This window comes from Pezoporus wallicus, unplaced genomic scaffold, assembly GCF_028554395.1.
Source record: "Pezoporus wallicus isolate ANWC-B61680 ecotype Strahan unplaced genomic scaffold, APGP_CSIRO_Pwel_v1 contig_6732, whole genome shotgun sequence".
Classification (NCBI taxonomy): Eukaryota; Metazoa; Chordata; class Aves; order Psittaciformes; family Psittacidae; genus Pezoporus; species Pezoporus wallicus.
The window spans coordinates 1,446,725-1,464,085 of NW_026638638.1; the positions used below are offsets into that span (position 1 = coordinate 1,446,725).

At 37.4% G+C, this 17,361-nt stretch overlaps 1 protein-coding gene across 1 annotated transcript in view; it reads left to right on the plus strand.

Moving 5' to 3' along the window:
* Nucleotides 1-17,361, plus strand: part of RAPH1 (Ras association (RalGDS/AF-6) and pleckstrin homology domains 1) — a 90,130-nt gene that overhangs the window by 58,585 nt on the left and 14,184 nt on the right. The window contains 4 exon segments of the mRNA XM_057411712.1: nucleotides 9,133-9,210; nucleotides 11,571-11,730; nucleotides 15,382-15,503; nucleotides 17,199-17,264. Of these exon segments, the coding sequence (XP_057267695.1) occupies nucleotides 9,133-9,210; nucleotides 11,571-11,730; nucleotides 15,382-15,503; nucleotides 17,199-17,264 (426 nt within the window).

Genomic DNA, 17,361 nt, shown 5'->3' on the forward strand with positions numbered 1-17,361 from the left:
CTTCTTTTGACTTATGTTCTTTTTCTTTCTGCACAAGCACTCCTATTTGGACAGGGAAACCTCCCTCCTTCTGAGAAACATTGCAGGAAAGCCTTCTCATTTGCTGACCAAGGTGATGCTTCTTCTTTCCACCTCTATGTGACTATTTCCATGTAGAAAGAATGCTTTCGGTGTGTGCTATGCTCCTCCCACCCCTGCCCTTTCCAGGAACCTGTGCATTTACTTACATGATTTTCCTGATTGTCCAACATGCTTTTAAAGGCTTAATTTTATTGTTTGTTTCTGCAGATTCATCAAAGTGTTCAAATCTTGGCAAATATTCAATGGCCACATCAGTAGGTAAAATGCCTTAGCTGAAAAGGAAGTGTGCTGAGCTAGAGGTTTTTATTATTCCCATTCACTAGTTTAAAAAAAATGAAAGATGACAACTGTAGAAAATGTGGGAGTATTCAGTACTGTTAAATGGCAGTAGTAGCCTTAAAATAAGTTCACTTGCTGTATTGAATATAAACTGTAGTAAGTAATGGGATTTACTTTTTAATGTTTTGAATGCTGTCTTGATATCATGTGGGCAGAAAATGCTACTAAGGTAGTGGTCTAATGAACCAGGTATGTACAATTCTGATTATAAATTCATTTTCTTTACAGGAAGGAAATCAGTAGTGTACTAAGTGCACAAATTACTGTTCAGTTTAAGAATTACATTTTCCATACGTACTTCCTTCAGAAATTAGAGTAGAAGGGATGGAGCAAGCTATAAATCTTGCTGAAAAAGCAAGCTAAGATGAAGAACATACAGCTTCACATCGTTAAGAAACCTTGAATGTTTAGTAGCTGAGATGTCAGATTATGTCTGTTGCTGCCTACTGCAAACCACCCCTTGGGTGATTCTTCTAAACCAGAGACTAGAGGAGAAAGTGCAGGCAAGCTTAAAGTGACCTCAAAATAATAAGGATAATGTTTGCTGTTCATAAGTAGCCTGTATTTTCCAATTAAAGTTTAGACCCAGTTTACTGCTCTTTCTTAAATATCTTAACATTCTTCTCAAAATACACAGTATGCATCTTAACAGCAAATTTTCATGCTGTATTCTAGAGGAGCATAAAAAGTCAAACCCAAGGAATTTCTGCTTTTGCGATTGTTTTGCTAAAAATTTAAGTCCATACTTCTTTTCCCCCATCCCCCATCAGTTTTTTGCCCTTGCATCCCCAACAAAGCAGAGTCACCAAACCAGCAGACCTTGCTTGATTGCAAATAGATTAACAGCAGCTGTGGCACAAACATAAACCACCATTTTCTTTCATCTCCATGTATTTCCATGTTCTCCCTTCTGGTTATTTATATACAGGCTGAGTGTTGGTTACCATATGGAACTTCAACTAAAAAAAAAGAACGCATGAATTAAGTCCATTGCATTGTATGACCATGGACTACTCATAGCAGAAATTCTAATAGACTCCTGAATTTGGGATTTATAAATCTTTGGCTTGGCTTATTAGACTTTGTAGCCCCTTGAGTCAGATGCTTTTGGTGAGCTTGCTGATGTTCTGAGGATAATGTTTGTTCTTAGTTCAGCTTAGGACTGTGTCAGTACAGCTGTGCTCTCTACTTCTGACTACTGAGTACACAGTCCTGGTGTGGATATTTACTGGTTCTCTTCTGACCTGCATAGAGAAATATCTTTAGTAAAATGATAAAATGGAAATCCACTTTACTGCTTAGATCTCTTTAGCTTGCTGTACCATTAGATAAGCCCCATATGAGAGAAGGATTACCCAAAAATGGGGCTTTTCCTTGCAGTTGTAGCAAGGTGTTAGATAAGTTAACTGTAGGATCATGCTGCAGCTCTATGCTTGTGTGTCTGGTGTGTCAGCTGTTTCTTACTCTCTTACTGTTTCTTGTGTTCTTCCCCTTCTTTGATCTGTCTGCCTCTTGTATTGAGACTGGAGACAATTTGGGGAAATGATAATACCATTTTTGTCCTTTGGTATTATAACTAATTGTAAAAATTCTAGTCATGGACTAGATTCCTTTTCCATTTGAGCCATGCACAAACACAGTTCCTGTTGCAGCATAGGGCAGATCTCAGCACAAGGAATGATCTCTTTGTTGTGGTTCTCTCTTCATTTTTAAACATAATTATATGTGTTATTGATTACATAGTATTCAGATCTTTTGTTGAAAACAAAAAAGTGAAGCCATATCAGTAAAGTAAGTTATTAAGTATTGAAAATAAAGCAACGTATCTTTAATGTCAAAATGTCAAATCTGTAAGCCTGTTTCCCCGTAGGTCTGGAATTAAGCCATCAAATGAACACTGAAAATTAAGCTTGTGCCTGTGAAATATAGAGTACATGCACGTAATTTAGGGGGATTACTCAGGGCTCAAATATATTCAAGTTTAGGACATGAAAATAAGAAATAGAAATGTAACATGCTGGATTTTGAAGTTACCATTTCTTCTACCATTATGATGCATGTGAAGCTGAAACTACATTCAGGATGCCAGATGCTGGTGATTTAATGATGTAATGCGTCAGACATGCCTGTCAGCATCTGGAGAAAAAGAATTGTGTTATGCCTTCTCTTCTCAAATATCTAGTACTTCTTTCTTTGTTTCTTGTCAACCTGAAAGGCAAATACTCTTCTTATGAATGATGATTCCCTCTGTTTGTAGATTCAGATTCCTACACACTGTAATCACTTCAGACCTTTGCATAAATCAGTTGAGAAGTTGGCTTCATATATCTTAGGTCAGTCTGATTCAGATGTGCTTATTCTTGAATGAAGCATCTATTTGAAATATCTTTTAAATACAGCTTCAAAATGCAGCAGTTGATTTCTAACCTGCACAGCATATGAGCATGATCTGAAAACTCTAGTCTCCTAGAGTCAGTTTTTGAGGAAGTTGTGATGGCCGCACCTGGAAACCACAAAAAAGATGGTGGTGGTTAGTACTAGGACTTTTTGCAATGCTGAAAATGATGATATAAAATTTTTATTCAACAATCTGCTGTGATTATTGTGATGTTCCCATGTAGTTTTAATGTCGGCTTTGTCTTGGAATGAATTACAATAACGTATTGTGGTTATGTTGTTAGGCAAACAGCCTGTGTTCTCAAATCTGTGTTTCTACTCTGCTGTGCTTATTGGTTGAGCTTTCTGTCCAACTAAAACTTATCAGTGAGTCCTAGTGGCTTGTCTGTTGCGCTGTAGTCGTCGTTTGACTCAAACTTCTTTACGATGGTTTCTAAGGCCTGTTCTCCCTCCCAGCTTGTGGATTTGGTGTTTTGGGTTGTTTTGCTGTTGTTGTAATTTTTTTGTGTATGTGTTTTGGGGCTTTGTACGTGTGTGTGTATGTTGGTTTTTTTGAGGTTCTCCTCCCCCACCTCCTTTGTTGCTTTTTCCTGGTCCCAGATCTAGTACCTCTTCTATAACTGTTTGCCTTATGTAGCCCCAGTAAGAAGCCTGGCCTAGAGCTGTTACAAGGCAAGTCCTGTTTAGAGGCAAGCAGGAAGATAAGCTAGTGTAGATGAGGGATTCAAGGGATAAAGAGCCGGTAAAATTCTTTGCAAATGCATTTTGGGTTGTTTTTTTGATCATCGCTACTAGCTTTGTCTCATGTAGCTTGAGTAAATTTTCAGCGGGAATGTCCCTGTTGAGTAAGATTCTGTTCTGACACACCTTGAAGCATACATTCAGAATGGTACAATGCCTAGGCTATTTACCAGTGGTGCACCCCCGAGGTCAGTACTGAGTCCAGTGCTTTTCAACATCTTCATTAACAATCATAGAATCATAGAATGGTTTGGGTTGGAAGGGACCTTAAACATCATCTAGTTCCAAACATCCTGCCATGATCAGGGACACCTACTAGACCAGATTGCACCAAGACGCGATCCAGCCTGGCCTTAAACACTTCCAGGGATAGGAAGTGCCACAGCTTCTCTGGGCAACCTGTTCCAGTGCCTCACTACCCTCGTGGTGAAGAACTTCCTAATATCTAATTAAATCTATTCTCCTGCAGTTGAAAGCCATTACTCCTTGTCCTATCACTACATGTCCTCATAAAATGTTTACAGCTTTCCTGAAGGCCTCCTCTAGGTACTGAAAGGCTGCTATCAGGTCTCCCCTGAGCCGTCTCCGGGCTGAGCAACCCCAACTCTTTCAGCCTGTCTTCACAGGAGAGGTGTTCCAGCCATCGTCTTCATGGCCCTTGTCCAGCGTGGGGGGTAGGGGGGAGAGAGATCCCTTATGTAAGAACTTGTGATGAGGGCCAGTGTATCTTACATTTAGAATGTGACTGCTCCTTTCCAGCTTCCATTCAGAAGCCATCTGATGTGTTGGAGTTAGGCTTCTAGTAGCAAAAAGGTTGTGAACGTTGCACAGAAGTAGAACAAAGGGAAAATATGGCACTACCCGAGTGTAGTGTCATTGTGATAGTTAAAAACTTCAGATGGCTTAATTCTCAGACACGACCCCCAAAACAATACTACTGCTTTACCTTCATTATTGTATTTATTAACATAGTACAATATGGGGCAAGTAAGTCAGCAATGTGCCAGAGGTATAGCAAGCTCTGTATCTTAAACTGACAAGGAAGGAGGAAACCTGGGATGAGTCTCCATTACGGAGGATGGATCCAGTTCTGGTTTACCAGAAAAATGTCTTCTGTACACTCACATTTAGTGAGCTTTGAAAAAGTAAGGTCTTGTTTCCCTTTCTTCTTTACTCAGATACAGGTTCTGGCTTATTTTGAGAAGACGCACAATAAAACATCATGTTTTGACAATGGTCATGAACTACTATTATAAACACAAGTTTGCAGTTTGTAAATAGGCTGTGCCACCAATGCCACACATTGTTTTTTAGTGTAGCGGTGTTCTGCCTGTCCTAATGAGTTTATCAAGAAATACAGACCGCTGTTAATATTTACTCGTTTGGCTTTCCCCTTCCAGTGCTGCTCACATACACACTTGTTTGAGTATTCCTTTTTTTTAATATAAATGAAAATTACAGACAGAAAATACTTCATTATTGTGATTTTTGTACAGACTGATGCACATTAAACATGGGGTTAACATATCTTGACGTTTGGGGGGATTAGGTACAAACTGAGATGTCAGTATGGTGTTCGCGGGCACCACGAACCTCTGTTTAAGTAAAAACTGCAGAAAGGAGTTTCCTTTGCAAAACAGGTGATTGACTTTCTACTGAGGCTAGACTGTAGGTGGGAAAATAAAAAGTGGATAGCTGCTTCTAGTCCTTCAGAAGTCAATGCTACTTACATATTTTGTTATCTTATCTGTGTTCCAAGAAAGACTTCAGAGAAAATTTTCAAGTATTATACATGAAAGAAAATTCTTTTATGCATCTTGTGATCTGTGTTAACCTGCTAAATTAAGTGAAATGTGGAGTTTGGAGCTTACCACTTCCCATTGAATTACTAGCTTCCCTAAATGCTGTAACCTTTCTTAAGAAGTTTCCCCCCCCCCCTTTTTTTTACATTATGCTTGTGATCTCTGTAAAAGGGATCAATTAATGACACTTTGAAAATGTACAATGAAATGAAAAATAGAACCTCAACCTAGGATTGTGGGGCGTAAAGCAAGGGCAGCTCTGTCATAGCATGCATCTTGCATATTTAAGGTTAAAACAACTGGAGTATCTTGTAACTGCGCATTTAACTGGAAACTGGAGAGAAATTTAGGAAATCTCAACTTTAGACTTTTTTGGGATAATTCTTGCTAATATCCCAGTATTACTGAAAACTGACTTCTGGTATTAAAAAAAACCAACCAAAGATAAAGTCATTAATATGACCGTTGTATTGCAGAGCTGCACTTCTTAAATTTTAGTTCACAGTATGTTAGGATATTTTGGATGAACAAGTTCTTAACATAAGTATATTGCCAAGCATTATTTAAATTGGGTGTTTTGATTTCCATAACCAACAATAATCTGAGTTCAAGACTTTATAAGTGTAACAATACTCCTGAAGTAGTTCCATTTAAGTGAGGAATTTATGTTGCAATTTTACAGTGATGTGTATTGCTGCTAAAAGAGAATATCGTTCTCCTGTCAGAGGTAGAAATGCCACTCCTTTATGTTTTCTGTTTTTACACAGTGGGTAAAATGTACGTATGCTTTCCATAGCATGTACGTGACCATAAAGGCAGTGGAGTGGATTCTGCTGAATCTTTCTGCTTTGTTAATCTTCAACCAGCTCAGCTCCCTAACTGAATTGTCTGGCAGCAGCAGCACTATGACTGCTATAGCTGAGAAGTAACACTTAGCAAGGGAGGCATGTGTATCAGTGTTAGATGTGATTGGACTGCATGTCCTAGCATTGTTAGTTTATGGCATGGCATAGTTTACGGTTGCAGTCAAGTATTTTTGCCACATGCCGTGTTTCTTTGCGTGCAATTAAAAATCTTAGCTTAGTGCAAGCTGATGGATTGCACATGCTTCCTCCCATTAAGTTGTCTTGGTTTCACGTAGGGGGACGAAAAGGCCTGTGTTTGTGTCTGAGAGCGGTTTTGGGGTGGCTTTGATGGAAGGGGGGATGTGGATGGCTGTTTATTTTGGGCCCTTAGGAGAGAAATTGAAGAAATTGTTCTGAGTTTTGAAGAATTCTCAAGTTATAAAATTAAGTAGATAGTTCTTCCTTCTGCTCCAGTGAAATATTGTTCCATCAGCACTGATGCAGCAGTGGCCTCAGCACAAACTATAAAGAAAAACTTGAGTAACCTAAAATTCTTAACTACTGCGTGCTTTCAGAAATTTCTAATTCTTTCTCCCTTTTTCTCTGCATTTCCAGTAAACAGATTCAGGCCTCTTTTATATGATTTATTTCTGGTTAAAACCAGTATTTATTTCTATAATCATACTCTTGGGGGTTTGTTTAAATTTAAACCAACTTTTTTATAATCTAGTACAGTACAAGAAATCCTGATCTCTAGACCCACATTAAAATTGAGTGGGCAGTGAAAAGTAATAGGTCGGCATTGAAACAGTAAATCCTTGAAATCGTTTTTTATCCACGTATTTATTTGTTTAAAAAAAATAGGAAAAAATGAACTGTAAACTTCAAGATCAACAAAGATATTTTGGCTGTTTTGGTGCAGGTATATGAGAGACCCCCAGCTGATTCCCTGTTTTTTGCTCTTGTTGCTGCCAGTGTGCTGTGGCTGTAAAGTGCTCCTGCTGGGGTTTGCTACAGATAGTTGTGTTGCAGAGTTGTGCAGTCAAATGGGGTGGAAAACTGTGCTACTTGACTTTAGTGAAGAGTAAAACCAAATGTGCTATCAACCTTTGTCCAGTGATAAAGGTTTATGGTTGGGTTAATGAGCAGCTTTTTTAAACCATAAATTAAGGTTCTCTAAATGTATGACAAAATAAAGTATTTTGCTGTTGCTGAGTCCCTAGTGCACAGGTGCATAGCATCACTTCTAGAAACTTACAAGTATTTAAAGCCTTAAGTTTTAGTAATAATTTATTTCTATAGATGGAAATGGTTAATGTTAAGGAAGAGGAAGAATATTTTAGAATTCTAGGTGTGATTTACATTGAAATGATTCTAGGTGTTATGGCACTGTTTGTTTGTTTTTAATAGAATCCTAATCTCATTTAACCTTTCTAAGCCATATGACACCATTGTTACGGTGAATAAAAGCTTTAGTTCTCGGTAGGCTAATATTTCTAGGTACCTATATTTCTAGATAGTTTAGTTCCCAGAGAATATTTCAAGCTCACATTATTTCTGGTTCATTTTATTGAAAAGAATTATGTTTCTAACAAGACAACCTATTGTCCTGTTTAGCTCATGTGTTTTTTACAGCGCATAGTATGGTCACAGCTGTGAAGGGAGCACAAGCTGTTAAGTAAGAGTACAGTAAGTAGCATAGAAAATGCCCTTTATCAGTTATTAGGAATATTAGTAATTCACTGAGAAGGGGAAAACTTAAACTTTGTGGATTTCAGAATAGCTGAATCTTGACTTCTACAAGAAAAGCAACCATCTAAACACATGGTAAAGAAACCATGAATCACATTCATACGAGAAAGGAATGTGGAACTAAATGTCTGTGGCATGCTGAATGGTGTTGTGATGGGCTGTGCACTTCTGATCTGAGAAAAATCTTGATTTTTCTTTTCCAAGGAGATTACATATTTTGGAGGGGACTTGCTTGTGTATTTATTTAATATGCTTATTGCTCTAGATATTCTTAAATAACTATGAGGCTTTAGCATATTAGCCAAAATGAACAGCCACGTGCATCTGCTATCTTAAAGTGGTTCCTTGTTTAGCTGCACATTTCAAATCCATTTTCAAAACATCAATAAACTCCAGAAATTAAAACCCAGTATTGCTTGTCTTACAATATATGATTTCTTTAGCATCAGCAAATAGGATAGATTTAAATTATGTGAATTTTCAATACATTTCCAGTTGTAACAAAAATAGATTCCTTAGAAGAGCATCAAATAAAAGAACAATCATTTGCTTTATGTGTACTTAAAATAAAAGCAAGGAAAAATACAAACTGCATTTTGTAAAGATAAAGGCAGTGTTCAAGCTACTTACTGACTTCAAATGGATTTAATACTTTAAAATCTTCCAAACCAATGCCCAGTGTGGACTCTTACTTGTACGATTTCTTTTCCATACTTGTGTGCTGCTAAATTCTGATACTTCTCTGTGTGCTATTAATGTTTTATGTTGATTAAATATCTGTTGGATGTACTGTTGTACATGGATGTATCTGTTGGATACTCAGATGTACACTCTTGTCAAATATGTATTGTCCAAATGTGCTAAAATTTTTGGTAGCAATGCACAAGGCTACTTATAATATGGAAGAACCAAGAAACAGCAAATATGAAATATATACCTCCAGTATGTTCTTTTGGAGGTAATGGCAGTTATATTTCTAAATGTTAGCTATATAGAGTAACAGTTTTTGTCATAAAAAATAAGTCTTTGTTATTACTAAGAAATAGGTGAGGATTTATGGGTGGGTGCATCAGCATTTCAGTTCATATTTTAAAGCATGGTAGTCTGAAAATTAAGTCCCCCAAAACTGAACTGAAGTTTGTGTTCACTGGAATTCTGTGTGTTGTGTCCCCTAGGAGGAGCAGGCTGCTAAACTCAAAGCTGAGAAGATTAGGGTTGCATTAGAGAAGATTAAAGAGGCACAAGTGAAAAAGGTAAGTTATGGATACTAGTTTATAAGATCTTTATACTCACAGTTGACTGTGAACTGGCTGAAGGAGAGAAGCCAGAGAGTTGTAGTCTATGGGGCGGAGTCTAGTTGGAGGCCTGTAACTAGTGGAGTGCCTCAAGGGTCAGTACTGGGACCAGTATTATTTAATATATTCATCAGTGATTTAGATGAGGGAATTGAGTGTACTATCAGCGAGTTTGCTGATGACACTAAGCTGGGAGGAGTGGCTGACACGCCAGAAGGTTGTGCTGCCATCCAGTGAGACCTGGACAGGCTGGAGAGTTGGGCAGGCAATAACTTGATGAAATATAACAAGGGAAAGTGTAGAGTCCTGCATCTGGGCAGGAACAACCCCAGGTTCCAGTACAGGTTGGGAAACGACCCGTTAGAGAGCAGTGTAGGGGAGAGGGACCTGGGGGTCCTAGTGGACGACAGGATGACCATGAGCCAACACTGTGCTCTTGTGGCCAAGAAGGCCAATGGCATCCTGGGGTGTATTAGAAGGGGGGTGATTAGTAGGTCGAGAGAGGTCCTCCTTCCCCTCTACTCTGCCCTGGTGAGACCGCATCTGGAATATTGTGTCCAGTTCTGGGCCCCTCAGTTCAAGAAGGACAGGGAGCTGCTGGAGAGAGTCCAGTGCAGGGCAACGAAGATGATTAAGGGAGTGGAACATCTCCCTTATGAGGAAAGACTGAGGGAGCTGGGTCTCTATAGTTTGGAGAAGAGGAGACTGAGGGGTGACCTTATTAGTGTATATAAATATATAAAGGGGGAGTGTCACGAGGATGGAGCCAGGCTCTACTCAGTGGCAAACAATGATAGGGCAAGGGGTAATGGGTACAAACTGGAACACAAGAGGTTCCACTTAAACTTGAGAAGAAACTTCTTCTCAGTGAGGGTGACAGAACACTGGAACAGGCGGCCCAGAGAGGTTGTGGAGTCTCCTTCCCTGGAGACATTCCTGTGTAACCTTATCTAGGTGTTCGTGCTCCGGCAAGGGGATTGGACTAGCATACTGTGATACTGTGATCTACCTGGAAAATGCAAGCAAAATTGTTCTCATCTGTGCCTATTACTCTTAAGTTGCTCTAAATAAAACAGGAACACTGTATTGTTCTGATACTGTGTGAGCATATAGTTTCTAAATCTGGACTGGACCTAATCAAGAAAATTCTAGCGTATTCCTGTGTGTAGAAAAACCCATATAAAACAGAAGGTTTTTCTTAAGGAATAGCATATTTTGCAGATGGCTCACATTGAGAAGACTTTGTTAACCTCCACCTAGAGCTGAAATGGAAGTCCAGCCTCCTGAGATTGTATGTTAAGCAGCCACACATTTAAAATTTGGGTCTGTTTGCTTTACAGATCCTTTTCTTCGTATTATGCATAGCACTGTTTTCCACAGTTAAATGGAATACCAGCATTCCAGACTGTAGGTGTCACCAAGTGGAGGAAATCTATGCATGATGCACTCTCGAAGTATCTAGCGTTCCCTTGAAATTTAGCATTCTTATTTTATGTTTGGATTTTTTCACTAGCTTAAAATTTTTACATTTACTGTTTACATATCAAAAGCTGAAAACCTGTCCTTGCTGGAAGTTGGGAAGTAACAAGCCAACTAGCATATTTTAGCTTCTAGAGCCGAACAAGATATAAAAAAGGAAACATAATGATTAGCAAGAAGAATCCATTGTCTTAAGGTTTTTGATCAGGTGTTTTGGTTTGGATTTTTGGTTAGGTTGGTTTTGGGGGGGTTTTGACAGTGAACTTTTTAAAGTGCCTGTGAAAAGCTGCTGTGTTTTAAAAGCAGACTTCTTCATGCTAATGCTTCATACTGTCCAGAAAAAGAAAATTTAGTGTAGGTATATTGTTTACTTACATAATCAGCATTTTTAGAAAATACGGAGGAAGCAGGCAGAAAGCTGAATTGCAAATAGGAAAAATTCTGATTTTATATAAGCTTGTGCAAAACTGCGTGTTTGTTACACCTAGGGATGTGAGAAAAATTGTCACAGGGACAGTTTATTAATCAGAACAAAACACTTGGGCATGAGGGAATTTTTTTCTGCTTAACAGACAGCTAAATCATGATATCATCATATTGGGAAGACCTTTATATTTGCTCGTTTATACCGAAGAGCAACAGTATCTTATTAAGTGTCCGTGATACAAATATCTGTCATTTATGGCTTTTTACATTTTGAGCGAGTGTTTTAACTGAACTTAATATTTTATGGTATTTTAACAATGTTAGAAAAAGAAACGATCTTAAAAGATACAGTTTTTATTTGAAATGTGGGAATTTAATCCTTCTTTTTTGTTTCCTAATTTTCTGCTGAATAGTTGGTGATCAGAGTCCATATGTCTGATGACAGCTCAAAAACAATGATGGTGGATGAGAGGCAGACAGTGAGACAAGTATTAGACAATCTGATGGACAAATCGCATTGTGGTTACAGTTTAGACTGGTCGTTGGTAGAAACCATCTCTGAATTGCAAATGGGTAAGTAATAATTATAAACATTTATAATTCTTACCTACTGATGTAATGCTTGTCTATATCTGCATCCTCAGAATGATTTGAATTCTTTTTGTCTTAATGTTTGTCATCCCATTCATTCATGTAGTAAATGTTCATTGATATAATAAATCTCGTGAGTATTGTTTCAGAATGATCTTTCATATTAAAAGCATGTCTAAATTCTAATGTGTGGTAGAGTAATTTTACTAATGTCGAGTTACTGAGCCTCTTGGTTTTGATGGGCTCCTCACAGAAGAAAAAGAAATAAGGGAAAAAAATTTACTATGCATCTTCCTCTCTGTAAATAGTGTTTTGTACTGGTCCAAATAGCTCTTATTAAAAAAATTGTCTAAATTTTTTTTGTTAAACATCTTAATGCATTTGGCAGTATGGCAATATGGCAAATTGAGGGCAGTTGAAGCTCCTTTGTGCTGTATTGCACATACCACGATGAAAGTTGTTCTTTCAGCCAAAGGATATAGCATCTGAATGGAATATAAGAGGAAAAATGGTAGAAAAACTATTAATTATCTCCAGTTTAAGAGAAGAATTACATCAGAGAGCTGTTAAGAAACTTATCCGTTAACTAACAAAATCCCAGAACTGAATCCAAATAGCTTGATTTCAAATTAAAATGCAAAATAGTATTTCCCCTCTCCTTTGGTGAAACCTTTTCTATTTCAGTAGAATTCTATTCAGTAGAATATTGCAGTATGCCTGAAATACGTCAAATGAAATGGAATGTTAACTTTGCTTACTGTTACACAAAAAAGGTCATGTAAGGTGACAAGGTATCCTTTGAATCTTCTTTCATGTGAAAAATGTCATCTTATTAGGCTCATCTTAAAATTTTAATAAATAAAATCTTAAAAGTTGCCCAGTTTTGAAACCAGACAGAATTTGCAAATTCTGTGTAAATCCAGATTAGGTATATAGGAATCAAAGGTGTAATTCTGTAACATTTTACCAATAGGAATAGTATGAATAAATAACTTTATTACTTCTACAATAGTTTTATGTTTCTATCACTGAAAAATTTTTGAATGTGTAACAGGATCCCAAACTCGAGGCTCAACTAGGGGTCTTTCCCATCCTAGATTTGCTTGCATAAGAAGCTTCCCTTCACTCTGCAGCCTGGAAAGAATAAAGGAAAAAATACTGGAAAGATAAACTGGTGTTTGTTCAGACAATAACAGTGTGACTGAATTAAGATTTGAAATTAAATCAGGGTTAAGAAGTCTCTTTTGTTGTTGGGCATTTTGGAAGTATATGCATGCCCTACTCTGTGGGCTCAGTGACACACTGGGAATGACAGAATTTGACTGCTGTATCGAAAGAGTTTCAAGCTAAAAAACATAATCTATTATAGAATTTTAAATTCAACCTACAATATGACAAACCTAAGGGAAATGAAAGAGTACGATTCAGTTTCCATTTTTTTTCATGGCTTTCCGTGATTGTTGGCAAGGGCAACTGTTAAATAGTTTTGAATGGCTTTCACATACCTGTTTTTTTTTTAAAGACAATCCAAAATGCAGCCTGTTTGATTCATATCCTCTATACTGGAAAACAGATTAAAAAATTATTACAACAAAGCCCTCAACCTATATACTATTGTATATACTATTGTGATTTTGCCAGTGCTTCATCTTTTGAAACTTTTTTTCTGGCAATGCCTATGTAAGAGGAAGGAACTCCTTTATTGTATTATCCTTTAGTGAGACACAGAGGGCCTATGTACTCTCACAGTATATTTTACCATGTCGTCTTGTCAGTTGATTGCTCATTACTTGCACAGTTCAATAAAATGCAGTGAAAGCTTTAAGCTAGCAAACTGCAGAGAAAGACATGTTCCTGATTGTTTGCATTTTATGTGGTTTGCTTCAGTTGTGTGTGGTTAACTTGTTTTTGAGGAGGCTGATGTAAGTACATCTACTTGAAGTAGAAGGCCAACTGTTGTTACCTAATGGTTTAACTAGGAGCTTTATATGTACTTTCAGCAGAACTCTGTGATACTATTTCCAGAATGCAGAATGAAATGCTATGCCTGGTTTTACCCTGCAAGTTTGTAGCAGAAACAACTCTGAAAGGTTTCTTTTAGTTCGAACAAGGTTTTGTTTTCATTCTTTTTGGTTGGAGCAGGGTATGTCTGTGAAGTATCAGTAAATTACAATGTTTAATTTTAGAGAGTATGTTTAATAATAGGAAAAGTGCACTATATGCAGTTTATGTGCTATAGGTACCTACACACTCAGTGAATAAGTTATTTTGTGTTTGAGTTCAATTATTGCTCTTCTTGTAATAACAGTTGATATGTTTTGAAAGCCACCCAGTTTCACTAATGAAGCTGCTGTGAGATACAAGCTTTTGTGCCAGTCTTCTGAAGCTTTTATGTTCTGTTCTTGTGTTAGAGAACACCTTCTTTATTTTCTTGGAAGACAGTATTGCTGTGTTGCTGATAGAGCTTTATGAAGTTGTGAGTTGTAACTCGAAAGCTTAGAAAGAATCTTGCCGAGACCTCAATGTTGTCATATCAAGATGTAAAGATTACATTTGTTGCATTCACTCTTCTTAGTATTCTTAATTACTGCAGATGTTGAGATGTCAGCTGACATCTCAGTCTTCATTGGATGTGAACAGAGCAATATGCCCTCTGTAAAAACGCAGTGCAATTGATATTGTGGGAATAAAACATTTTCTGCTTTCAGATGCAATTGAAAGATCAAACTGGTCCCAGAGGAGTCTGAAAAAATAATTTGCAGAAATGCCATTATGTGGCCTGTGTGATGAAAGAATAAACTGCAGAAAGGAGAATTCTGATCCTTCAATCAGAAAATTCTGATTGAAAGAGGGAGAAAGTTGAGCTAGTGGTTTCCCAAAGACTTATTCTTCCTTATTTAGTTTAGAATAAGGGTTTTCACATATATCTCTATCATTTGAGTAAATTTTCCTTTTTTTTCCTTCTTTTTTTTTGTCTATTTTCAGTATGTTGTACTAGTGATAACTATTTCAACAGAGAGCCAATGCTTATAGTTCTTAGAAGCCATTGTTGGTACATGATTTATTCAGCAAGATTGATTGTAAGAGATAGTGTCAGTTTTCACACTACCTCTACAATACCTCCACTAGCCATGGGTATTTTGCATTTCAGATATTGTCTGTTACTATTTTTTAATACTTTACAAGTGAGATATTGATTAGGGATGTAGAAACAAATTCTGTGCTGGAAAAGCTGCCTAATAAATTCTTTCAGGGATTGTGTGGACCAGAGTACATGGAATGAGATAATCTCCTTATTTGTGCTCATAGCATTCAAAATGTCATCGTTTGAGTCTGCTGTGTTCATGTGGGCTGGTAGGCTTTGTCAGGTGAAAAAAAATCTAAGCACTTCATATATTGATGGAACTATAAGCCTGAAGAGATGGCATTGAGAGTGTTGAGTGAGTGTTTGTGTAAAATTAAACCAGGCACATCTGAAAGTTAAGTTCTTTTAGTTTCTTAGTGTAAACTTCTTCCCTGGTTTAGTAACGTTGAATTCTCTGTGTGTACGTTGTCTCAGAGATATGACTACAGAGTAGTTTCTGTAACAAAATATGACATTCAAACGCATTTGCTCTCTTGTTATTCCTACAGAAAGGATCTTTGAAGATCATGAAAATCTAGTTGAAAATCTTCTTAACTGGACAAGAGATAGTCAAAACAAACTGATGTTCGTGGAACGCATAGAGAAATACGCACTTTTCAAGAATCCCCAGGTAAGCCTGACACTCATGTTGAATGGATGTGTATATGCATGCCTGATTACAGTTTCTTACCGCTTTTTGATAGCGTTCATTTCATACTTTTATCTTGATACTTGTGTATATGTTAAAATATCAGGCAACTTTACATTTCAGTACCGTGTACATCCACGTTGTGGTTGGCACAAAATCAAGTCCCTGTCAGAAAACCTTGAGCTGAAGCAATCTGTTTGCTAATGTGTTTGTGGGTACTTTTAATAGAGATGAAGGCAAGCAGTTACATGGCATTTACACCAATGCTTAGTGCTGTTCAAATACATGAATAGGCAAGAAAGGTGTTGTCAGATCTTGCCAATAGTAATGCCTCTCCAGTGCGCATTCTTACATTGCTGGCAAGAAGCAAAAACGAAAGTATAAGAAATAGCTACTCTGTGGTCAAATGGCAAGTGAAGAGAAGAAAGCATGTGTATATCTCTGTGAAAGCTGGGATCTGCCACTGCTCACCTGTGTTTCCTGTTCCTTGGCTGGGAAACCAAAGATCTCTCTTCTCTGTTAGATGCCTCTCTTCTCTGAAATGATAGCTGCAGATTTGATATCTGGCAGCAGTTTGGTATTGTAAGGGGGTGAAGGAAAAGAAAAAGAAAAATAGAAGGTGGCTTTCTGAAGAATTTGAATTGAAAATAACTAGATACATTATCACTTGATCTCTCTCTTAACTCTTATCCAATGTATCCCTTTTGGGGGTCATAGATTATTTTTATATCTGTATGGCATCTGTGTGGTAATTTCTTGGATTCAAACTGTCTATTGGTTTTACATGCTCATCCTTTGGGGCATCATCAGTGTACACGGGGTTTTTGTTTGTTGTTTTTTTTTTTCCCTTCAAAGATTGAAAGCCAGGTCTTACTGAGGTGCTTAGTGGTGATGCAGCAAAACTGAGTTCTTAGAAGCATGTAGTTGATACGTTTACTGTCAGTACATGCAGTAGACACAGTCAACAAGAATGACGCACCAGCATAGACCAGATATTTCATCTTAGTTTAAAATATTGAACTGTTGGCTAAACTATGTGTGAGTATTATTCTTTTCCAGCTACAGGTTAGGAAGAGGAAGATTTTAATTGTCCAAGTACTTGCCAAGCTGAAGAGGAGTACAAACCTTATTAATAAGTTACAGGACCTGCAGATAGCCTTCTTTTAAGAAGGAAAGGAGTATTTAGTAATTCTGAATGAAAAATCAATAGTTTTATTCAGCAAAATTGCCAGGGCAAGGTGGAAAGAAGTACATTGCCTCTATGTGTGCTTCTTTGAACAAGTAAATAATGGCAATATGTAACAAGCTTAAAGATTTCTGGCTTTGTTAATATTTTTATTGTGAGATTTTTCAAGTCCATAGTAATTTCTGGATGCATTGTACTAGGCAGCTGTTTTGTGAAAAGCCAGGACAGTGTTGCTCTGAGGCTGTTAGCTATGGTAAGAGTATGGGCCGATTGATATTTTTGGAAAAGGTGTTTATAACTTAGTTCCATGTATTATTTAGCCATCTGACAGATAGTTTCAAGTGGACTGTGGAGTTTTTGTTCAATTAATGTATTGGTTTTAGATGACAGCTCTGGGTTTTTTCTTTCCTGCTACAGAAAGGTAAGTGAGAAATGTTACTTGGCTTGATTTCAGAATGCCTATAGAAATATTAAGCTTTCTCTTGTTACAGAACTATCTTCTGGGGAAGAAAGAAACCTCTGAGATGGCAGACAGAAATAAGGAGGTGCTGCTAGAGGTAAGGCTGCCAAAACAAAAAGGACATAATGGTTGTGGTGATTGAAATTGGTGGGTGGAGCTGACTGTAATTCTGCCACAACTATGAATGAAATGTT